At 39.4% G+C, this 25155-nt stretch overlaps 3 protein-coding genes across 3 annotated transcripts in view; 1 reads left to right on the top strand and 2 right to left on the bottom strand.

Annotated features, from left to right (window-relative positions):
• Positions 1–9179: 9179 nt before the first annotated feature.
• LOC5568210 (SRA stem-loop-interacting RNA-binding protein, mitochondrial) lies at positions 9180–10306 on the bottom strand. The gene is made up of 2 exons (XM_021851402.1): positions 10277–10306; positions 9180–10187 (listed from the first exon to the last, which is right to left on the bottom strand). Exon 2 carries the CDS (start codon positions 9510–9512, stop codon positions 9237–9239), a length of 276 nt encoding a protein of 91 aa, XP_021707094.1. The 5' UTR covers positions 9513–10187; positions 10277–10306; the 3' UTR covers positions 9180–9236.
• On the bottom strand, positions 9180–10422 carry LOC5568214 (methyltransferase-like protein 23). Its single transcript, XM_001652096.2, has 2 exons — positions 10277–10422; positions 9180–10187 (listed from the first exon to the last, which is right to left on the bottom strand). Exons 1-2 carry the CDS (start codon positions 10394–10396, stop codon positions 9600–9602), a joined length of 708 nt encoding a protein of 235 aa, XP_001652146.1. The 5' UTR covers positions 10397–10422; the 3' UTR covers positions 9180–9599.
• Positions 10423–18857: 8435 nt separating this feature from the next.
• Positions 18858–25155, top strand: part of LOC5568215 — a 29098-nt gene continuing 22800 nt past the window's right edge. The window contains exon 1 of the mRNA XM_021855549.1: positions 18858–19348. Coding sequence (XP_021711241.1) covers positions 19226–19348 — 123 coding nt within the window. The 5' untranslated portion in view covers positions 18858–19225. The remainder of the gene's footprint in view (positions 19349–25155) is intronic.

Below are 25155 nucleotides of genomic sequence, written 5' to 3'. Positions count from 1 at the left end.
TGATTTGAAATCCGTACAGCTACTTAAAATTCAAAACCTGGATGCTAAAGATGGCATTTTTATCTTCTTCTCTTAATTACTGACATTACATACCAAATTGGACAACGCCTCATTTTCAGCTTTGTGTCCTAAGAGTACTTTCATGGTTTGTAATTCTTCGCAAAATAACATATTTTGCATTAGCATATCGTATACTGTGAATTGTATGTGAATAACAGCAGTGACGTACGAAATAACCTCCCGATGTACAAAGTTGCCTATACATTAATGCATAAATTAACAGACGTCACCAAAATCGATAGATTTAACATACCTGCTTTTCACCCACCGGCAATCCTGCTGCGGCCGTTGCAAGGATCCAGTTCACAATTCCAGCTTCCTCATCGGTTGGAAAAACTGTGGGAGCTCCTTATTCTGGGCGTACCGAATTATAACAGCATCTCTGACAGTGGTCTTCGGTATACCAAAAGCATCCACAGCTTTCCGGAATGCAGGCCATTACGCAATGCTTCAAAGGCTTTTTCCAAATGGATCATTGAAGGTAGTTTTTGTCAGTGCTCACCGCATCTAAACAAAGGCGCCACTGTATATGGGATTTAACATTGTGACAGCATTGCTGTTCTGTCAAACACAAGGCTACGGTGGCGCTATCTATGCTTTCCATAGCGGCCGTTTTGGTTATTTTAATGATCCATTCCCAGCGCTATATTTGGGCTTCATTGTATCATGTGTTTTGTCTAGAACATGATGAAATATGTTAAACTTTTCCTGTGTACGGATTTAGATTCAAATTGAAAATATGAATCAAAATCCGTACGGTGCAATAAACCTCAATAATAGTCATTGTACTAGTTAGAAACGGCATATACTCCCAACGATATTACCTATAACCCTGAATCGAAACGGTTGGTACGGTTGTCCCAGTTTTTTCTTTCTTAAAATTGAAAATTTTTTTGCCTATCAGTTCATTCATGCGTGAATAACCTAATCGTCATGATTTTTTCAATGAACCGATGCACGAGTTCACGAATTTGACGTTTGAGCGGTGCCGAATTCACTCGTTGCCATGGTCACCTAGATAACACGGCACCGCTAAAACGTCAAATAGTGAACCCGTGCATAGGTCCATTGTCTTCAACACCAAAGTCTGCACAGTGGGCCTGGCCATTTCAATATTTGTATCATATCGCTGATATTCTGCAAATATTAATACTGACAAGAAAATATCTGAATAAATTTAGGTAGGTATTTCCAGAATGCTTTTCAATATTGGCTGTGCAAGCGCTTAGATTAGATTAGATTAGTCAGAAACGGCATATACTGCATTGGAATAACAAATACTTACTATTCAAAGACATCGTGATAAGCAGCGGGCTCAAAAAATTAAGAATTTTACTGTTAATCTGTTGAAAACTATATTCACTTTTGTTAGCAAATCGCTAAGAAGGCAAACAAACCACGCAGCACAATGACAAGCGATCACGTTTTGATTTTTATAATTTTCAGATCATGGCCTACTTATATACAGTTGGCATTACCAGCAACTTATAACTTATTGTGATTAGTTGTGTCCATTTACTACTGCATATTAAGAAATTTAAATGCCATAATGATAATTAGGTCAAGTGTACGGATTTCGGTCCCTCACGGTAGGGAGATATCGAGATATGGAGAGTGAAAATGTATGCAAAATGAAGGGACCGAAAAAATCATCGACATAGGGAGAGATATCGAGATGTAGAACATCGAGATGTGGAGAGTCGACTGTACATACAAACTTGATCAACTTATTCTTATTGAGGGTGGAATACACGATAACGTTTTTCATGGTATTCTCATGCCAAGTAAAGTGTGAAGCGGTTTGTGCATTGTTAGATTTTCTTTGGTTGGGACCCTAGAGCTTACTCTACATATCATTTCATGATTCTTCTTCTTCTTCTTTCTGGCGTTACGTCCCCACTGGGACAGAGCCTGCTTCTCAGCTTAGTGTTCTTATGAGCACTTCCACAGTTATTAACTGAGAGCTTACTATGCCAATGACCATTTTTGCATGCGTATATCGTGTGGCAGGTACGATGATACTTTATGCCCTGGGAAGTCGAGAAAATTTACAACCCGAAAAGATCCTCGACTGGTGGGATTCGAACCCACAACCCTCAGCCATTTCATGATTCCTTCGACCGAATTTTCAAGTTTGTACTCTAGGAAATTTTCCAAAGATTTCTACAGATTTTTTTCCGAGGAAATCCAGGAAGGTTTCAGAGTGTTTGAGATAAATAGCTTAAGGATTTTTTTTTTTCAAGAAACTTTTATAGAATTCTTCAGCCTGTTCATGTGATTTATTCAAGTTCAAGTTTATTCAAGTTTTCACACCAGTCTACACTAAAGCAATTTTTCCAATAATTTTGTCTAATGTTTTTCGAGAAGCTTCTTCAGAAAATCCTGCGGAGTGCTATCCCAAGATTCGATTGATTTTTTTCGATTATCTTAGCAAAGTATCTAGGAAATATTCTTAAACTTCCTCAAGAGTCCAGGAGTTATTTCAGAGATCCTTGTTCATTGAGGGTGACTTTAAATTTATCCAAGTTTTATCAGAGGTTACTCTACGGTTTTATTTCGAAATTTCCCATACATTTATTTTCAGCCATTTTTTTCTTTTGGATATCCCTGGAGACCCTGGAAGAATTCATGAAAAAAAAAAAACTTCCAAGACTTACTTGAGAAAAACTCAAAGAATTACTGGATAAATTTCTGTAGAAATCGTAGAACGAATCTCTTGAGCAATTTGCAAAGAAAGCTCTGAGTTAATAACTGTGGAAGTACTTATAAGAACACTAAGCTGAGAAGCAGGCTCTGTCCCAGTGAGGACGTAATACCAAGAAGAAGAAGATGTCGCCACCCGCCCTTTAAAGACAAAAAGCCTTGTGTCATGAAAATGAGAGGGTTAGGAACAAAGGATGACAGTCAGTGACAAAAATCTAGTTTTGAGAAAATCTACTTTGAAATTTAACAAGCAATTTTTCATTCTATATTAATTGTATGAGAGTCAAAAAACAAGCCAGTCTTCTAAGAATTATGTTATTTTTTTTCTGTTGAGCGAAAACATCACATGAAAATATTGTTAGAGCACTTGGGAATATTATGCTTTCCTCAACTCAACTCAACTCAAAACCGTTAAAAGTATCACTTAGGGGGATTAGGGGCATAATGAACATACGGGGCGAAATGGACACCCTCTCAATATCTGATAATACGCATATTTCATCAAAAGTTCATTCACTGCATGAAATCTGTAATGCATTTGAAATGTTTGACGGTATAAAAGTTTAATTTTTGCTTCAATTGTTCTTCAAAACTTGACTTCAAATTTTTCTCAGTTTCAAATTGGCATATAAGCAGGACCGTGGAAGAATATAATTTTGGAGCAAAGTAACGAACCCAGAAAGGTTCTTTTTAGCTATTATGATTGAGGGAGAGCCCTTTTGCATATCGGAACGATTGACAGTCATTGAATATATTGGAATAACTAAATATCATGCAGGTGTTCATTTCGCCCCGATACCTTTTTACCAGCCTTGTTTTCGACCCAATTTTCTATCTCGCTTTTCTGACATATGATATGATTTTTATCACTATGAATGAATGTGGCACGTCGTACTAACATCAAACTTGAAAACTAGCCGGGGGTAAATTAAAAACATTGCCATTTAATGGTCCTAAAACGAACATTCGCTTAACGTGTCCATTATGCCCCTAATTCCCCTACACTCATTTGCGTTTGTGTCCCTCAAATATAGTAACTTTCCATTTCCACTTCAGTGTTAAAATTTTTCGTGTATATAATATGTGCCAACGTTTGTCCAGCCCATGGTTTCGAACGTGGACCAATTGTGGGGGTGCCTCTGAATATTTTAATAAGGGAACATGCGTATTACCGATTCCTTTGTTCTCTTCGTTAAAGGGGGTTTTTGTTGGACAAAAATTCTGAAATTCGGCAGTAAAGGTGTTCTAATATGCTAAAATTTTTGATGCAGATTTTTAGTTCAATTGGTTTTTTTAAAATCACCTATGACGAAGAGAACAAAACTGCCAAATACACAACAAGTCACCCTACTCTAATTTTATCAATAATACATCATGGTCAATAATGTCTATAAATTGCCCGATAAATATCGTCTACAAGCTCACTCGCAGCCGTCCAGATACTTGAACCAACTATAAAACCGCATTAGTGATCGTAAACCACTTTTTGTTTAACAACCTGGAAACCCTGTCGGTTAAAAGCGGCTCGAGAAGTTTACCCGATAGGATCGATAGTTATTCACTTCCGCTTTACTACATGATTTGCGAATTGGAACAACGCGTGCAATCTTCAGATTTCCAGGGCAAAGTTCCCGAGGAAATAGATACGTTGGACGTCCGTTTATCGTGCATTATCTGGTCGTCTACGACTGCTCCTTAGGACATTGTTTTATATTCGCATCAACTCATCATTTTGGGCTGCAAAATGGTGAGTCGACAATCAGGAAGGAGCGACCAACACAGCTCTGGTCCTCACAAGTTCCTACCTCGCGCTTCCACGGGTCAAATGATGACAAAGACTGCCAGCTAAGGGTTGCGTACTTAGCTGGTAGTGCAGCCTGGGCACTGTTGTCCTTCTGACATCAGCTAGAGTGAGGAGGTGCGTTTTGGGCGTCTGTACACCAGGAGGTGCGGCTCAAACAGCGTCTGTTCTGGCATCCAGCGGCTGAGTATGAAACGCTGTATCACGTCAGCTATACCTAAGATGGCAGTCCCATCAACGTGATGTAGGTAGCGCGACCCCGGTAAGGTAGCATACCGAATTCATTATCCACCACGAAAAATGGAGAAAGAAGAAGAAACGAACGTTATTTTCGGCAACCGACCTGGCAACGAAATAAGGACTATGATTGGTAACTTGTTACCTGGAACGTCAGGACCTTAAATGAACTTGGACGAGTGAGCCTTTTGGCTCGTGAATTGCGAAAAGTTGGCGTGTGCGTGGCTGCAATTCAGGAAGCGCGTTGGCTAAGATCTGGAAAACGTGAATTCAGAGCGGTAGACCCCATCGCTAACACCGCTTTCAAATACAACATCTACCACAGTGATGGCGATAAAGCTGAACACGGAGTCGGTTTCATAGTGATCGGGAAGCAGATGAAGCGCGTTATTAGGTGGAAGCCGATCAACGAGCGGATCTTTCCTTTATTTATTTATTTGACGTCAAGCATTTTGTAGACCATTCTAAATTACATTGTGTTCTTAATATCTATGTGTTTATATATTATAAATTTGTTGAGTATACTCGATTCATAATACATTCCTCAGTTACTATTGTTTTGTATATCAAAAAAGTATTTTTTTCAGTTTTGTTCGAGACATGTTAACATCAATCATTTCACAATGCTGATTATATATAGTCATCATCTGATTCAACGGACTAAATTTAGCGTAGTTCGTGCGATGATGACCTACGGTGAACAAGTAACGATCTGCGTATTGAGGATTCGGGACGAGTTCTTCAACTACAGCCTGATCAACGTATATGCACCGACTAACGACAAACCCGATGACGTGAAGGACGCGTTTTACGAATGTCTCGACCGGACCTATGGAGAATGCCCAAAACACGTAAAGAAAACCTTCACTCTGTTACCAACGACAACGGCCTACGTTTAGTGAACTTTGCTGCCACCAGGGGGATGGCCATCAGTAGCACTTACTTTGCACGCAAGGATATCCGCAAGCACACCTGGCAACACCCAAATGGCGAACTTTGCAACCAAATCGACCATGTTCTGGTAGACGGCCGACATTTTTCCGATGTCATCGATGTTAGAACTTTCAGGGGTCCTAATATCGACTCAGACCACTATCTCGTTGTAAGCAAAATTCGAGCGCGATTATCAACCGTTTCGAGTTCTAGAAATCGACAATCGTTGCGTTTCAATATCTAACGCCTGTCAGCAGATGGCGTAGCAGCGGACTACCATCAAAAGCTCGACGAGCGGATTAGCGAAATCGACGAAAGCGTCAACCTCAGCGATCTGTGGGAGTCAGTCCACGGAGCAGTGAGCACAGTAGCGCGAGAAGTGGTAGGTACTGCTCAACGGAGACCAAAGAACGGTTGGTTCGACGAGGAGTGCAAGAGAATGACGAACGAGAAGAACTTGGCTAGAAGCCGGATGCTGGTGTCTGGTACCCGTCAGAGCAGAGAGCGGTACAAGGAAGCAAGGGCAGCCGAAAAACGGATCCATCGCAGAAAGAAAAAGGAGCATGAAGAGGCAGTAATTGCTCAGGCGCAAGAAGCTATGGAACAGAACAACATGCGACGGTTCTACGAGTCCGTAAATGGTGTGCGGAGAAAAACAGCGCCGTCTCCCGCCATGTGCAACGACCACGACAACTTGCTGGCGGATAAAACAATGGTGGCCGCCAAGGAAGTGAGCAGCTGCACGAACTCCTTCACCGTATAATATTAAAGGTATGGGAGGAAGAACAAATGCCTACTAGTTGGTTGGTAGGTCTTATTTCCCCTCTGTACAAGAAAGGGCATCGACTGGAGTGCGCCAATAACCGAGGGATAACACTCCTTAATTCGGCGTACAAAATCATGTCTGGAATTCTGTTCAACAGATTGAGACCGTATGAGGAGTCCTTTGTCGGCGAATACCAAGCTGGTTTTCAAGAGGGCCGATCAACGACGGATCAAATGTTTACCCTGCGTCAAATCCTAGATAAATTCCGGGAGTTCAACTTGCAGACTCATCATCTGTTTGTAGATTTCAAAGCAGCGTACGATTCAGTGAAGAGAAACGAGTTGTGGCAAATTATGTCCGAACATGGCTTTCCGGCGAAGCTGATTAGACTGATTCGTGCAACGCTTGATGGATCGAAATCAAGTTTGCGGGTGGTGGACGAGATTTCGTCATCGTTCGTAACCTTAGATGGATTGAAACAGGGTGACGCTCTTTCTAACTTGCTGTTTAACATAGCGCTCGAAGGTGCTATCAGGAGAGCCGGTGTGCAGAGAAGCGGTACCATCAGTGTTGTAAGCAATCACGGTAGTTGACACATTTTCGCTGATATTCGGCAGCGCTTCGCTCAAACATTCACAACACGAACGATCAAACGAATGTCGAAAAGAAAAATGTCAATTGAATGCCACTGACCACGATAGCTATGTTAGGAAGCGTTATGGTGTTGTTTGTTCTGTTCTGCTTTCACTGTATGTGTGTCACATTCGGCATAACAGACAAGATCAAATTATCCATGTTTTTTTATGTTCCGATGTCTGAATTCTATGCAAAACTTATGATTTATGCAATTTTTCTCGTATCAGACGACATTCAATTGACACTTTTTTGTGTTTGTCGACGTTCATTCTACCGCTCATGCTGTGACTGCTGACCATGGCAACGAAACGAACGTCGCTCAAAGCACGGTGTACTAAAATTAAGAAGGTGATATATTCCGAAAACTGACAGCTTCTTGACGACGTCATTCCTATCCACCTCGAACAAATTTTCGAAAAAAATGATCTAGTGGTCCGGAAGGTATATGGTACGATAGGAGTGACGTCACATGTTTACAATGAAACTTGATATTTACATCAGTAAAGAGACTGCCTTGTTAATTTTTATGCCGTGGCTCAAAGTGTCGAATGTTTACAGCACTGGGTACCATTATCACACGTTCTCATATGCTCCTTGGCTTTGCGGACGATATCGACATCATCGGGATTGACCGTCGGGCAGTGGAAGAGGCGTTCGTGCCTTTCAAGAGGGACACAGCGAGGATTTGGCTCACGATCAACACCACAAAAACGAAGTACATGATAGCTGGTGGTCAACGTGGGTCCGGACGTGTTAGTGGTAGCGAAATGGTGCTAGGTGGTGAAAAGTTTGAAGTGGTGAAAAATTTGTGTATCTTGGAACACTAGTGACATGCGATAATGATGTTACCCGCGAGGTGAAAAGACGTATTGAAGCTGCGAGTCGGGCTTTCTACGGGCTCCGTAACCAGCTGAAGTCCCGTAGCCTGCAAACGAAAACAAAACTCGCGTTACACAAGACACTGATCCTTCCGGTTGTCCTATATGGCCATGGATCATGGACATTGAAGGAAGTCGACCGGAGAGCTTTCGGGGTGTTTGAACGTAAAGTGCTGCGAACAATACTCGGCGGTAAACTAGAAAACGGCATCTGGCGGTGTCGCATGAATCACGAGTTGTACCAAGTGTATAAAGAGGAGGATATTGTCAAGCGCATAAAACACGGCAGGCTGCGTTGGGCTGGTCACGTTGCCCGTATGCCGGAAGAACGACAAGCAAAGATAATATTCAACAGAAAACCCGGACGAGGCCGCCGACTTCGTGGCAGGCCGCGCACGCGATGGCTTATTGCGGTTGAGGAGGACTTAAGGGCACTTAACGTTCAGGGCGACTGGAAGCGATTGGCCCAGGACTGAGCCCAGTGGAGAAGACTCATTCATTCGGCGCAGATTCATCTTAGCGAATTGTAGCCCATCAAGTATCGAGTAAGTATCATCATTGAGAAATCTTTAACAGATTTGGAGGAGTGATCCCTGGCTATAATGGTGAAAAATTTCATAGAGCAATTCTGGAGGATTAATGAGGAACGAATGTATCCACGAATTCCTAAAACAGTTCCTAATAGATTTCCTTGAATAATCCCTGATAGAAATGTTGAACCAATTCCTGAGAGAAACCGTGAATGATTTCTTGAAAAAATAGTTGGAAGAATTACTGGGGAAATCTGCGTAGGAGCTTCAGGAAAATTTCTGGGAAAGTTTCCTAAAAAACTCTAAATGAATTTATTTAACAACAATAAATAGTAGAAAAACATTTAAAAGAGACACTGAGGGAATTTTGAGAGTAATGAAGTAGTAACGTTGAAGTGCTCAACGTTTCCTTGAAGCAGATTCGAGAGAAATTTCTAGAGGGATTCCCAAAGGAGTCCCTGAAATGTCTTAAGTGTACAGAATTTTACAGCAGGATTGACTAATCATTAAAAATAGAGACTTGTTTGAGTTTGAGAAAAGTCTAGTCAACCAGCCTTGATTTTGTGTACACGTCCTATCGAAGGCCTCTTAAATAGTTACCCGGACTCATTGTGATATGAATGCATCTAACAATGTTACTTCTGATTGATTTATTGCTACATCTAATTATGCTACCAATCTATTGAACCATCTCACGAAGATGCCGGTTGAACATCCAGTACTCGTCCCTCCAGCGAGTGATAGGATTTGTTCGTGGCATTGCTGTACCCATCTCTGGTACTGAACACTACAAACCCATACCCACGGCTCAGCCCAGTCGTCTTGTCGTAGATCACATTCGACGACTGGACATGTCCGTACTTTGAAAAATAGACTTGAAGCTCCTTTGTGCTGATCGTCCACGGCAGATTGCCGACAAATAGTTTCTGAACGCCGCGAGCAAGGGCATTGACCCCTGAGGAAGACATGGTTTTGAGCTACTTTACCCTTATTAAATTAAATTATTGATAAATGAATATACTCCTAAACTTGTAAGCTTGTAACTTGTTCAATCGTTATCTTCTCGTTACTTCTAGCAAATGTATGGTATGGCTGCCCATCAATTCCTGCGGATCGATTCCCAGTTCAGACCCCAGATTTTCCAAACTCACAATGTTGCACTGCAGTCCCCACTTTTTCAGCAGGGTTTCGATGCACCAGTCCGAGCTTCGTTCCTGATAGGCGAAAAGAAACCTTGCCTGGGGATTGGCTTCCAGCAGGAACGAAACCGTCACAAGGATATCCTCGAAAACCGAAGGATCGTAGAAAATGTCCGATCCGATGATGTAATCTATCGGGCCCAGCTGGAAGATCTGGTCCAGGAACAATCCCCACGTCAATCCCACAACTTCTATGTCCTTTCCGGGCGTAAGGCTGTTCAGCCGGCAGCACCTTTGCATGTGCTGGATGGTCTTCGGAAGTGTACCGCAATCGCTTAGTGTTACGTGAGCACCGCACTTGGCTGCCAGTATTCCGGGAAGCGAAGTTCCAGCTCCCAGCTCCAGCACACGTTTGTTCGGCAGGGATAATCGTCGCTCCCAAAGAAACCACGCCAATACTTGGGCAGATGGCCAGGTGTAGAAAGAATATCCGGGCAGCAGCAACTGGAATTCGGACACAACATTGGCAGTGATTTAATCGCCGATTTGTGACAAAGAACAACTAAATTTCAACCCCCCAACATTGTACTCACCTCCGGGATCAGAATTTGCAACGATTCGCTTGCTTCCGCCGAGTTCTGCTTGGATTTATTGCCGAAAACAAACGTTTTTATCTGCTCGCCATTACTTTCCATTTGGTGGAATCTTGTCATTTTTGACAAGAAGTGATTTATTTTCTTTTCGGATGTTGCTTTGCGCCTACATTCTGGAGCACGTTCACGTATTTCAACGTGCTTCACACGCATACATTGACAACCAGCGTTGATCGATTAACAACACTCTAAAAACATTCCACGTGTGTCGTCTGTTTCATGCATGGACTTATCCACGGTCTTCTTTTATCCTTGACTTTCTTTTTCTTTTCTGCTCTAAATGCGGGCAATGTTTACATAAAATGACATCCGGACCAACATCCGGACGACGAATGTTCACCGGATGAACATGAAGTGGATGAATGCACAACGAAATCGTTCATTTTTTGTAAACACGGCCCGCAGTAAAAGGTGTTCTTCCCGATGGAAGAAGCAGCGTGACGTCATTGTAAATTAGTTCATTTCTCGCGTAACTTTTCAAAACGGCCTATCTAACAATTCACACATTTCGAGTAAATCGAGCTTGAAGGTTGTGAAAATATATTTTGAAACTGTATCAAAATGAAACAATTTTTCCCCACTGTGTTGCTTGTAGAGGGAAGCAGTGTAATAGAGTTCAACGTATGAAATGAAATTTTGTTAATTTATTTGGAAATTACACTGAAATCTATAAAAACATCAGATAGGACGTTTTGACCAAAAATATGTACATAGGATAAATCACATAGGTCGTTCTGTTTCAACAATTGTTACATTGGACATTCATTTCTGTCATTTTGTTTCAGTTGGTTATAGTAACATCGGATATTTTGATTTGAGCACACAACAATCATGTTTTATTTCATTTTGTATCCACGTGCGTTGAACTGCTTCAACATTCAAGTTGAACTGCTCATTTTGTTGCGGTGTGATAATCGCAGGCACCAGCTGTGCTTTGTTTTTATTCATTTGAAGAAGAGACGAATGACCTTCGGGTTAAAGTCTCTCACGAACAACAACAATTTGATTCATTCAATGCCACGCCATCACTTTTCTCCCCCCGTCTATGTGTCCTATGTAACTACAGAAGGAGGGGAAACGTTGAGCTGTATTTGGGACTTTTTGCTTTCTCACTGTTTCTCTCTCAATATTCCCCCCGTTTCAATGCTGGTTTCGCCCACACTTGTTCGTGTGTGAGTTACCCACTGCACGACGGGTGGTGACGACTGTGTTGCATTCGGCACCAGCCGTCGGCGCAAACAAGAAATACCGGTGGGAAATGATGACGATGACGGCGCCGTCGATTGTGTTGTAGGAAACCAATGCCAAACAAATACATACAGCTTCTCCGCTCTTCGGTGAATGATTGCTCTGCAAATATATGTGCGCAAGTCGCGCATGCACGTTGCTCGTGTTGCTGCCGTGAAGCATATGTATATGCTTCATCGACCATGGATCTGAATAGGATTGATACAATAAGATCATGATGCTGAATATCATTTCCCTACATGCACTCAATTCGCTGATAATCGACATTTTGTTGCGGTGTGCTAATCGGAGACACCAGCTGTGCTTTGTTTTGATTCATTCAATCCCACGACGTCACTTCTTCCCATCCGTCTATGTGTCCTATGTAACAACAGAAGGAGGGGAAACGTTGAGCTGTATGTAGGACATTTTGCTCTCTCACTGATTCTCCCTCAATTTTCCCCCCGTTTTTATGACGGTTTCGCCCACATGATCATGTGAGAGTTTCCCACTGCATGACGTGGTGGTGGTGACGGCTGTGTTGCAATCAGCACCAGCCGTCGGTTGAAACAAGAAATTGCGGTGGGGAATGATGACGATGACGACGCCGTCCATCTTGTTGTAGGAACTCGAGAAAGGAGCCCACGTCTAACAAATACATAAAGCTTCTCCTCTCTTCGGTGATTGATCGCTCTGCAAATATGTGTGAGCAAGTCGCGCATGTACATTGCTCGTGTTGCTGCCGGGAAGCATATTTATATGCTTGATCGACCATGCATCTGAATCAGATTGATACAATGACATCATGATGCTCAAGCAATATCATTCCCCTATATGCACGCAATGCGCTAATAATATGAAAAGAGATGTTGCAGCTGATCCAATCCAGCGAAACGGTAAAACATGGTTTGGCAAAAAGACCAAAATACAGTTTTGTGTAATTCATTCTCTTTTTGTCACTTGAGCGTTTTCAATTTTGCGAGGCAGTGCGACTCTGAAAATATCGACTGAAATGATTGAGAAGCAGTTATTATGGCATTCTCTGCATCTAAGTAGTGTCTCAGACACGCTTCTACAAATCATTCTACCTTTTAAACTCCATTCCAAAGCATTATTCAGGAATGTCCAATGTAACATTAGAATCGTGTTTATTCATAAATGTTACATAGGACATGTGGTTGGTTCTCTGATCAAAGGTCCAATGTAACAATTGATTGAAAGCGATGCAGTTTTGAACATTGGTCATTTTGTTCAGCTTTGAATAGATTAATTTGTTGTTAATATATCAGAACGAGTGTTCTAGTGTGCTGCTGAGTGGTGCAACGCAAATGATTTGCAATGATAATCTCGATTTGTTTACATTTGTTACTTAGGACGTTTTGAAAAGTTACGCGAGATTTCACGCGTAGGAAATCTAAAGCACAGATAACAGATGTTTATGTCCGATTGTAAAACTGTGTTAATAAAATTAATTGTGATTTTAAGTGGCAACACAAGTAGCAACATCGTGGTGGCGCTGTTATCGCTAAGTTCCCATGATGATGTCAGTGGTGAATATGAAACATTTCAAAATACTTATATTCACCACTGATTGCAGCAATACGTTGTGTGGCGGCGCTAGTGTTTTCAACGTGTTTTAGTTTGAATATTTACACAAGTTTTCAGAAGATTTTTGTTCTAGCATAAACATCTGTTATCTGTGTCTAAAGGGCCAATCACAAGGGCCCATAGAGCTTAGTGACATTTGAACACACGTAGACTAGCATACGCTCGGCATACACAGTTTGTTTTTGTTTTCCTCAAAGAAACTTGCACACGCTTTCCAGACTCATCAAAATGAATATGGAAATTTACACCCGGATTCTGGGTGTTTTTCGAGACAGAGTACATATTGTTTTCCTCTAAGGTTCACAACTATATCTACACTAGGGCACCCATACCATTGAGTGTGATAACCTCTATTCACATAATTTCATAACGCTGCACACGCTAAGATCAGATTACTGCAGGGGGTGGGTGGGTGTCCTTGAAATGTTAAAGCTCATATAAAATTTGAAAAATATTCATACAAAATGCGTTACGAGGGGTTGGGTGGGTGTTGTTTGTTATGGTTTGGTTATCAATCTTTGCTATCGTTAAATCAGCTAATAATGTGCCAAAAAGTTGAAGCACATTGAACATTTCGATGGTTTTGGAAGGAGATCAAACATCTATGGACCAACGCACGAGTTCACTAATTTGACGTTTGAGCGGTGCCGAATTCACTCGTTGCCATGGTCACGTAAATGACACGGCACCGCTCAAACGTCAGATAGTGAACACGTGCATCGGTCCATAGGCATCCTGCAAGCATCCAAGCAAGCAAGCAATCAGTTATTTTATTGCGATGCTGGTTTGATAACGGGTCATAAACATTAAACAAAACTTCGCATTATAATTGCACTCTCGATTAAATTTACACGAAAATGGGTAAACACCGCTAGATGTTCACTACGCTAGAAGTCGTCTCTTGCCATGGGCCTGCTATATATCAATCATAGTTTAACTTTCAACATCACAAAAACAGCATTTTAAGTATTACTGAACCTCAGAAGTTTTCAATCAAAAAGCTGAAAGTTCGGTATTCTTTATGATTTACAATTCGTACCCAGTACAAGGGGGACGGCACTGACGAATTCTGTAAAAAACCGTCTTCTAACCGCTACAGAATGCCGTTTATCCCTCAATATCCTTTCCAGTTTTACCCAACCTGACCTAACCGTCTCTATCAACATCTATCCGTTTCTAAAGGTTTATTCACAAATATCATAACGCCAAAAATGGCCATTTTTGACACCCACCCACCCCCTCGTAACGCTTTTTGTATGAATTTTTAACAAATATTATATGAGCCGTAACAGCACTAGGGCACCCACCCACCCCCTTCCGCGTTAAGAAATTTGTGAATGGGCCCTAAGCTCTTTATTCCGGAAGCGTTCACTGCTGTTTTGTCGTGAACGTAATCGGAACTGGTATAAAAAGTGAAAAAAAAAAAAATATATATATATATATATATATATATATATATATATATATATATATATATATATATATATATATATATATATATATATATATATATATATATATATATATATATATATATATATATATATATATATATATATATATATATATATATATATATATATATATATATATATATATATATATATATATATAAATAAAAGGAAACCGAAGAAATTGACTTTTCTTCGGAACAAAAACAAAACTCCGGCTCCAATCGAAGCAAAAAAAGAAGAAAACAATCTGGGAAACTCCTGCTTTTTGGTTTGAGATGGCCGCGTATGTATCTAAAGCCTTCAGTACACTCTTTGCCAAGTCAAGACTAACAATTCAAAAGGCCTCATCTCCAAAAAGTAAACAATGAGAAAAATGCAATCTTGTTTTGTCAAACAATAAATCAAATTTAAATTATGAATTTAAGCATTGTATGTTATTTTATCGTCCCGAAAGTCGATGGATAAACTGATTTATAGCTATGAATATTCATTACTATCATTTTAGCAAAAAAATCCTGCTAAAAAAACGAGTCAAAGGAAATGAGGCTTTTATTTCACCAAAAGCTGTGCAGCCCTTTTCATTTGTGCCCCTAGACGCCGGCCGACGCTGATGAGGCCTGTGAGTTGACGCCTTTGTTTACTCTAAAATGTGTTGAGGCCTTCTAGTTGTGGCTTGTTTTTTCATCATCTTCTGATGTGGCCTTTTTGAAAATCATTCAAAATTGATGATGAAATAAGAAATTTGAAGTGTAGAAGAGTGTTAAGTGGTGAAGTAAAGTACATGGAGATCCCTACAGCAAGAAAAGAATCGTGCGGTCTTATAAATGTGTGATTGATTGAACCCTTCGTCATCCATGAACATTATGTATGTGGTACGCGAGTTCGTCGTCGAGAAAATGTATGGAAATATTGGTTCAATTGAAATAATATTGCAATTGAACGTTATTTTTCATGCAATTGAAACCAAATCGTGTTTTTGTTGATAAGTTGTGAAGTACAGACAGGCTGACACAGGTATTATTAGGTAGTATGATACAAAATACATCAGTCTACCGGAACCCGACGGCAAACTTGATAATGTTTGCCGTTTAGACAACCACTGTGTAAAATAATACAAGGAGCAGTCGTTCCGTAGTATAACCTGCATCTACTTAGTGAATTTGGAACGTTTTTTGAATCTACATTGCAATTTTGATGTTTGTTTAACAGGCCTCAACTCGGTTTCCGTCAGATATAGAAATGAGGCCTTTTTGAGAAAAGGCCGCATTTGCGATGAATATCCTGGTTAGCGGAAAATGAGATGGGGTCTTTTAGAAAAATGTTATTTTTTCAACTTTTATGCATATTTTTAAATGACTATTGTATGTTTTAGTAAGAATAGGCTCTTATACACTGAAATCAGCAGAAAACCGATTTGTTTACATTTTGGACTTGAGGCCTTTTCAATTGTTGGTCTTGAAGTGTGCAAATTTTTCCACACGCATAAACTAACACTTCAATATCCACTTGACACTTCAGATGTTTTGTCATTGTTGAGACCGATGTTTGCATGTTGGTTTATGCGTGCGGAAAAATTTGCACACTTGACAAACAGTGTACTGAGGGCTTAATTCTACAGATTGATCAACGAGCATGATGTGCCCTGAGTTTCTTTTCATCCTTGACATCACCATAAAAATAGAGAATAATCAAACGGATAATAGATCCAGATTCACATTCGCATTGATCGACTTGCTGATTGGAGTGTAGGAGACACGAATGAGCAAACTACAGAGGTTCTATAGAACGTTCTATAGACGTCTATAGAAGTTCTGTGGCAATGAATATTCATATATTTACATGCATTGGGATTTGGAGAAATTCAATATTTACGACAGCTTTGTCTTGTCTCGCATGTAGGCCTTGATTTGTCGACGATTATATTTCATTTTGCTAATACAGATTGAAAGAAAACATAAACCAAAACAAAATGCGAGATAATCCGTCAGATTTCTTCTTTTTTGTTAGCATCAAGTAATCCATGACGACCTAGTAACCGAAGTTTGTTAGTTGTAATAATCAATAAAACTTTTCATTCGCTTTCCAACGTTGAACCCTATTAGACGTGTTTTTACTTACGATAGGTTATGGGCCCAGGACATTGGCCGTAACGCAAATACGAATTTGGCCGTAACGTAGTCCTGAAGAGGTTTCAAGTTTCGTCGATGAAGATATTCAAATGCGAGCGTTATCAACAATTTGTCTCAGTCTCGAAAAGACTAATTACAGTCTAGTCATGGATGCGAAGGACGCACAAGAAGCCTGGAACAAGTTGAAGTCAGCATTTCAAGACGATGGAATGTTAAAAGGCAACCAACGGTAGCTTTATCATCGTGCGAGGCAGAATATACGGCGTTATCACGAACGATTCAAGAAGCGTTTTGGTGGAGAAATATGCTGAAGCAAATTTTTGGAGAAAGACAAATCAAGATTTTCTGTGATAATCAATCTGCTATCGCCATAGCCAAAAATGGAAGCTACAGCCCTAGGACAAAGCATGTCGATATACAATCACACGACGCGACGCGAGACAGGACACAACACTTATGGTTCTTACAAACGTTAAAAGGACATATAAATTACCTTTTTTAACGACCGGTTTCGGGCTTGATGCTGCCCATCATCAGGACGATGTCTAACTGATTGTATAGAAGGAAAACGCACATATACAGCTTCCTACTTGGCTAAGTACACGTCGAATGTAGGGGGGTAAAATCATTTGATTTTTCGTCTGGTCAGGTAAAATAGGGGTGATGTTATTGGGGCTTCATCTTCGTTCATCAATGGTTGCTCAGCAGTAGCGATGTACATCGATTCCCAAGCATTCAAATGCGAAGTCTTCCTTGTCGATATACGTTTTCACTTTGTTCACGATGCTATTGAAAATGGTTCAGTGGTAATGCGTAGTATGCACCTAAAACGTAAAGCGCTCAAGTAAAATTTCTCCTTTTTACTGAAGTAATATTGGCAGCTGATCCAGTATGAGCGAAATGTCAGTTTTACTTGCGGAATAATTGAGCGGCACATTTTTCCGTACGGAAAAGTGACAGCTCCATTTGATTTGTACAGCAGGCGTTACCGATGTTATGAAATCAGCTCTACTTCTTAGCATCGTACAGCTCAAGTCATTTCAATAGCGGAATCATTCCTTGACCGTTTCTTGTCCTATCCTTTTGCACAGTACTTATGATCAGCGTACCGGCCATAATCAATTACGTGAATACTAAGGACCAAGCCGCAGATGGATTTACCAAGCCTCTTGTACAATCCGGAGTCATCGGAATCAAGGATTAGGGAGGAGTGTTAGCATCAAGTAATCCATGACGATCTTAGTAACCGAAGTTTGTTTGTTGTAATCTATCTATCTTCTATATAAATAAAAATGGAATGGTGTTTGTATGTCACGAAATAACTAGAGAACGAGACAACGGATTTACCTGATTCCTTCGCAATTGCATTTCTCAAGGGTTGCGACGTGTTTATGTGGAATAATATTTGCGAAAAACTCAACGAGAATGATGAAAAAAACGGGCACACAAATTTGACATTTTGTATAGGGATTTTCCATGGCCTACTCCAAAGCCTACTGGGCAGTACGAAGTATGCCGGGACAACTAGTAATCAATAAAACTTTTCATTCGCTTTCCAACGTTGAACCCTATTAGACGTGTTTTTACTTACGATATTTTTCTTTTTGCATTTCCACAAAATTCACATAAAAGTCCGATTCTAACCATTCCTAACCGTCGGAAAGATTTTCTAACCGTCATCATCCCATGCTAAGACACTGAAAGATTTGTTAAGATGAGAAAACTGTGTGTATCGATTGAAAAGCGTTGACATTTTTTTTGAAAACTACTGGCGAGAGGCATTCCCCTTGACCCAGTATAGGTCACTTCACTGTTTTGATTTTGTATGGGATTTTGACATTTACTGGCCTTGTTGTTTACTAATTTCATGGCAGAGTAAAAGAGAGAGGATGATTTTTGTGCAGAGCCCCATAAAAATAATACCGAACAAGCAAATCGTGATTGAGTGCATCAGAGGCGTTCAACGAAATTCAAGAATGAGAAAATCGATGAAAAGAAATCGATCAAGCTAAGCTCACGCCTTTATTCTAGCACACGCTTGATTTTATTCTATCTTTACTGAGTTCGGCCCTGCGTTCGAACGATGCGATGAGTGAAGCTGTCTTTCGAGCGAGACTACGTGCGATCTTGAAGGAAGAAGAAACACATAAACAATAATACAAAGTTAATTGGACAGACTTTGTCCAATTTTTGTTGAAATTTTAACGAAATACTGCAGTTTTTAAACTCCAAAAGTGCTCGGGCGTTCGTGTGATTAGTTTGCGCTAGTGGGTATCGGTAATTGTGATGAAATTCGAGCAAAAACGAGTTCCAAATTAGGGACACAAAACAAAGAATATTATTTTTGTCACCCCTCAATGGATGGTGCTTCTTTTTTGGGTGATGCTTGAGCGATAATAATATGGATGCGGTAATTATCATCGTTGGGAAGAGGAGCTGCTGAATTTCACAATCAGAGGCAGAGCACGTGAATGATGCGATTGAAGGGCATCAAACCGTCGGCAATCCTCGAGCAGGGGACAAAACGGTGCCGCCGGTCCGAAACCAAGCAGGAGGAATGCCCGAAGAAGAAAAAGTTGGACCTATGGAAAAAGGTGAGTGGGAGCAGAGTATAATAATTATTAAAAGTTTATAGGCACTATAAGCGCGAGTCTACAAAATTTAATTTTGCGAGCTTAGCTAAGTATTGCCGGGCGATTCGAAAGCCGGACGCTCGCCTTAACTATGTTTTGGACTAAATTTCAGGACTGGTAGTAGGTCTCTTTTTAGAGACTTGGTCTCTAAGTTGCTAAACAGTATTTATTTGAAATGTAAGGTTTCTATATTTTAACCCTAATGGTCTCTTAAGTTTATGTTTTTCCTTATTCTGAATGTAGTGAATCCTGAAGCAAAAATCTGTAGGCTTCAGTGAAAACTTCAGAGTTAAAAATGCGACTATTCAACAGGTTCTTCAAGAATTTCATCTCAGATTCTTCGAGGAAAAACTTGAAGGATTGTCATACTAAATTACGTATCGAAATTGATGAAAATCTTGGCAAGATGTCTATGTAATCCAGTTCAAGATTCTGTGAGCATCCTTTACCCATGTTTTCTTTGAAAGTATTGCCTAGAGCTCTTTGAGAATCCTGTCCAAGATTTTGGAAAAGCCTGTGAAAGTTTCTGGTATTTTTTTTGTTATGAATTAGCAAACAATTTCCATGAATTGGCAAAAAATTTCCAGAATTCTATGAGAATATCAGTCTATGGTTTTAGTATAATTATATTTGCTCAGGCGTCATGCATCGAATGATGGAGTTATAGTCATGGTGAAAAATGTTGATGTAATTCTATCTTCTTCTTTCTGGCATAACGTCACCACTGGGACAGAGCCTGCTTCTCAGCTTAGTGTTCTTATGAGCACTTTCACAGTTATTAACTGAGAGCTTACTGTGCCAATGACCATTTTTGCATACGTATATCGTGTGGCAGGTACGAAGATAGTCCCGAAAAGATCCGGTGGGATTCGAACCCACGACCCTCAGCTTGGTCTTGTTGAATAGCTGCGCGTTTACCGCTACGGCTATCTGGGTCCCGTAATTCTAAAAAAATCTATCTTATAAACTTGTATTTTTATAGTATACCTAAACTAGATCATGTCCATTCAACAGTATTAAAAATCTAGATTCAAAAAATTCAGGATTTTTTTAAATTTGAGTTTATGTTAAATTAATTTTAAGTAATTCAGAAAATTTATGTATTTTAAAGATTGTATCGGATTACGTTGGGCAGGCCTGTTCTAGCAAATCTTCCAAAGATTCCTACAGAAGTTCTTCCAAGATAAACTCCAATGGTTTATTCCAGAAAAAAATATTAAAATGTTGAAAAAAATCGTTGAAGTTTTGCCAGGAACCCCAACAAGAATACTTTAAGGAGTTCCTACCAGAGGCGTCTGGTCAGCCTGTTCAACCTGTTCATTGAACAGGAAGACCATTTGAATCAAAATCGTACAACTAATTTAAAAAAGTAAATCAAATTCAACAAATTTTAAAAAAGCATGAGTGTGGGTTCATACGTACTACAAAGAAAGTAGCATAACAATTGTCCCAAGGCACCAAGAACGATCGCGTAGTGTGCTGAGTTCACGCACAATGTAAAAAGCTCGCTTGACATCCACAGCACAAGCGTGGTATTTCACCAAAGACAGCAGCGCAAAAGTTGAAGAGAAACTACTGTGCCTGTTCAACTGCTGCTGTTGAACCAAATCCCATATAACTAAGGTCCCACATACATTCACAGCTTAGTAATCTGTACATGCTCAAAAGCATACATGTGTGGAAACAACCCGTTCAACGAAAAAAGTTGAACAGGTTTTACTTTTTCTCCTTCCGAAATATTGGTGCACGCTAAGCAGTTTCCTAATAGAATGCATTTTGTTCGGAATAGATCGGATGTCCAATGTCCATCCAGACATATTTACATCAACTTATGTCGAATTCGTTTTTGAACCTAGGTTGGAACTGGCGCAACCCGTTCTGAATCACAGTTTCAACCCCAACCCGATTCAGGTTCGACCGAACTACAATTTAATTGACATTGGATTGTTTATGTGTTGATCACCGACCCAGTTCCTAAAAACGAAAACGACATTAGAATGATATCCACATTATAAAATGTGGGGTTTTAATAATTAAAATCAAATTTATAACAATTCGAATGCATACCAAGCATACGTAATTTCGATTAATCCAATATTAAACTAATCATTTCTGGTCTTTGGTGAAGTTAGCGCAGTCAATATGGAAATAGAGTGTTCTTAGAGTGCAAATTGCATGCTTTACGGTGCTAACTTTCATGCAATACGAAATCGGTTTCTCTCGACAGGTTCAACCAGCCGATTTGAACAAGCTGAAGAAGATGATAAAAGCTCAGGAAGAATGTATTATCAATGGAATTAGCGCATTTATTTTTGCTCCGTAGACTGCTCCAATTTCCATATTTTAATAATAGATGATTCCATATCTGTTTTCTCTATAGTTTATTGTGGGATTCATGTTGTTTTTAAAGAAGGATTAACCTTTCTAACGGGATTTTCGGCTCGCCACCGAAGCGGACAGCGTACAAATCATTCGCGATGTGTTCTTACGCTGCATTCATACAATTCAAGTACCGCCGTGTGGGGTGACATTGGTCCTAGGGGGTGACTTTGATCGCCTTTTTCGATGCATCTCTTGAATTGCACGGGAGGCAAAAAACTAATCCATGACCATCTAGTAGCTATTTATAACGTATTCTTGAAGCTTGCTACATTGTTTTCATTATTATGGTTATAGTTTGCTGTAAAAATCTTGGCCCAAAGTCACCCTTATGGACCAAAGACGACCGTATTGCTCATTTTAAACCCACATCCAGCGGCGGCGATAACGCGCAGATATGCGCGCAACGTCAACATTCAAGTAGGTTTGAATTTTTTCGTTCTTCAAGTACGCGAATGTTTGTAATTATCTAAATCTGAAACATTTGGTGATTTTTATTATCACTGCGACGATATACCACCATTTTCTGTTAATCGCATTCCGTGGATTTTTTTTGCAGAGCACAATACGCACATATTCACATATTAGTTGTAATGCCTAAGGGACCAAGAAAATTATTTAAAAAAATAGTGTTTTTTTTTCTATATTTCTGCCGGATACACGAGATTAATATGCAGATGAAAACATTTGCAAATCAAGTAAAACGTACCAATAAATCGTAAAAAAAATGCACACTGCAGTTATTTTACTAAATGCAAGAATATATCAAATACGCGCACATTGATACATTTTGTTATTTCTGATATGTTTTGTCACTGAAACGTGCAAAATCCAGTTAATCACCAGTTTACCGTTTACATAGGCGTTATTTACCCAATTAAAAAATATATTTTCCTTGTTGTTGCACAGGTGGCTTATTTGAGCACGCGACGCCTCTGGTTCCTACGTCGATTTGTTCTGTTATTTCTCCAGCTATTCTCATATTGTGTATCTCAGGAGTTATGCCTGGAAATCTTTTGAGAGATCTTTCAGCAATTCCTTAACAAATTAAACCAGTGATTCATTAAACTTTCCTTTATCTAATCTTTTAAACACTTCAAGAGTAATTTTTTAACCATCCATAGTTTCTTCAAAATTTCACACTTGCATATACTATAGCAGTTGTTCAATGTTTTCAAGGACTGCCTGCAGACAAGATTGCAGTGCTTTTTTTCATCCATGGATTTAATTGATTATTTTTTAATAATTATCTTAACAATTCATCTGGACAAAACCCCCAATACTTCCTCAGAAGTTAGGAAGATTTTCAAAGATCTTCGCGCCAGAGTTCATCAGATTTTTTTACAGAATTTGTACCAGGGATTACTAAAGAATTAATTTTAGCGTTACTCTTCGATTTTTTTTAGATTTCACCAATAATATCTACAAAATTGTGCTTGACGATTTCCTAGAAAAAAATTCTCTGGGTAAATTATTTGAGAGCTTGATTGGGAAATTTCTCAAAGATTTTCTGATAGGCTTTCTTAAGAAATTTTAGGAGGAATCTCTGGAGTAATTTCAGAAGGTAATCTTAGAGAAATACTTGGAAAAAACATCAATGGAGATATCTCTGGAAAAATATTGCTTGGGATCTTAAAAATGTTTTAAACGGAAATCTTGGACGAAATCCTAACGTTTCTTCTACACTGTATGAACTCCAGGATTTTCTTGAGAAGTTTTCGAAACAATCTTTGGACGAATTTCCGAAGAAATTTATGGTTATCCCAGAAACTCGGGATATCCCTAGAAAACTCCAGGTTGAATTCTAGAAGGTATCTTGATCTAATTTCATAGAGGAATTCCTTAAGAATTAATTATGTGCTTATTATGTTGACTCGATCCCATTTGATTACCATTAGTCATCTCACGTCACTCGATGTGAAAGCGACTCGTCTCGACTCACACGCTGCGCAGATAAAGCACATTAATGAATTCTTAAAGTAAATAACTGAATTAGTTTCTGATGAAATTTCTTGAAGGAATCTTGAAAATGCATATAAAACTACGAATACTAGTAAATCTCAATAATAAAAAGTATAGTCTGGCCGAAGTATCTGAAAAATTCTCATGAAAACTGAAATCTTCTGATCGCTATTTGGATCAAATTTTCTTGGTTCCTGTTCGGTGTCATTTTTCAAGCAGGTCCCAAAAGTTCCTATTTTGAAGGCAGTCAGTCGCAATCATTGACCACTCGAAAGCTACTCACCCAATGCTCCTTCGATCAGAAACCATTTTGCATTCACGTTAACGCCAACAAAATCAAGTGGCCCATGGATTCGAACGAATAGGGTTCGACCGAGAGTTGGATCCGGGGAAAAGTGTGATTACCTCTTGTAATTTCTATAGGGATTACCTACATTGATTTTCTTTTGCCGGGACTGTTTCCCACAGACATTTTCTAATATCCTTCACCAACTTGAAAACACTGTTGTTACTCTAGAATGGTATCCCATAAATTTCATACAAAAGTTCTTCTAAGAAAATTCTCCTTCAGAGTACCGTAAGGACGCCATTCACCGCTCATTTAACAACATTTCAACATGTTAAATTCTTTCGAAAATCAGTCGTTTGATATTTTTCATAACTTTTTGCGCTAGACGCAAGATAAACCATTTGTTTTTGTAGGAAAAAAGTTGAAATGTGAAAAATGTATAATGGTACCGAATGACATGTATGCCAATGATAAAGGTAAAGTGCGCCATTCACCGCTTTAGGATGAGGCCCTATACACAGCACTAGTTCGAATCAATTTACTTTAATTAGCTGATTGTTATTGTTTGTACTATAGTACGACAACATATTTAACATTAGAAGCTAGAAACATTTTTTGATCTGCCATAGTAAATATATTTTTGTGTTGTATGATGAAGAATCACTATATCTTGCTTCATTAACAATAAGTATTACAGGTTTATCTAATTTAGCGAAGTTATTAGCGAAAGAGAGGATCGATCAAGGTAAATCGCTCATGTCAGTTAGGCCCTGTTGAAGTAACAGTGTAGATTTATCCTGGAGTTTCTACGGTGAGTTTTGAAACAATTTTCCTAGTTATTTTCAAATTAAAATTCACAAGAATTTATCCAGGGTTTATCCCAGGCATTGGCTCAAAAAATTCTCCAGCCAGTAGGTGAATTCCGGTGCACATTTTCTTCGAAGAGAAGAAATTTTCTTCCATTACTCACCAGCAAGAAAATTTTATTTTTTTCGAAGAAAATACGCGCCGGAATTCGCCTACAGGTCTATTTCGGAAAATTTATCAAGAACTCCTCCAAAAATTTTAATTCGACCAGACCTTCCAAAAAATTAGTTCGAAAATCGTACAGAAATTGTATTCAGGGATTACTCCTATG

This window comes from Aedes aegypti, chromosome 3 (assembly GCF_002204515.2).
Source record: "Aedes aegypti strain LVP_AGWG chromosome 3, AaegL5.0 Primary Assembly, whole genome shotgun sequence".
NCBI lineage: Eukaryota > Metazoa > Arthropoda > Insecta > Diptera > Culicidae > Aedes > Aedes aegypti.
The sequence above is the reverse complement of the archived record's forward strand: the minus strand, read 5'-3'. Positions and strand labels throughout refer to the sequence as shown.

Excerpts from the sequence above, each read along its gene's own strand:
- LOC5568214 (XM_001652096.2), bottom strand. The coding sequence starts at position 10,396 with ATGACAAGATTCCACCAAATGGAAAGTAATGGCGAGCAGATAAAAACG. Across the intron at positions 10,188-10,276 it reads TGCAAATTCTGATCCCGGAG|TTGCTGCTGCCCGGATATTC; the intron begins GTGAGTACAATG and ends TCCGAATTCCAG.
- LOC5568210 (XM_021851402.1), bottom strand. The coding sequence starts at position 9,512 with ATGTCTTCCTCAGGGGTCAATGCCCTTGCTCGCGGCGTTCAGAAACTA.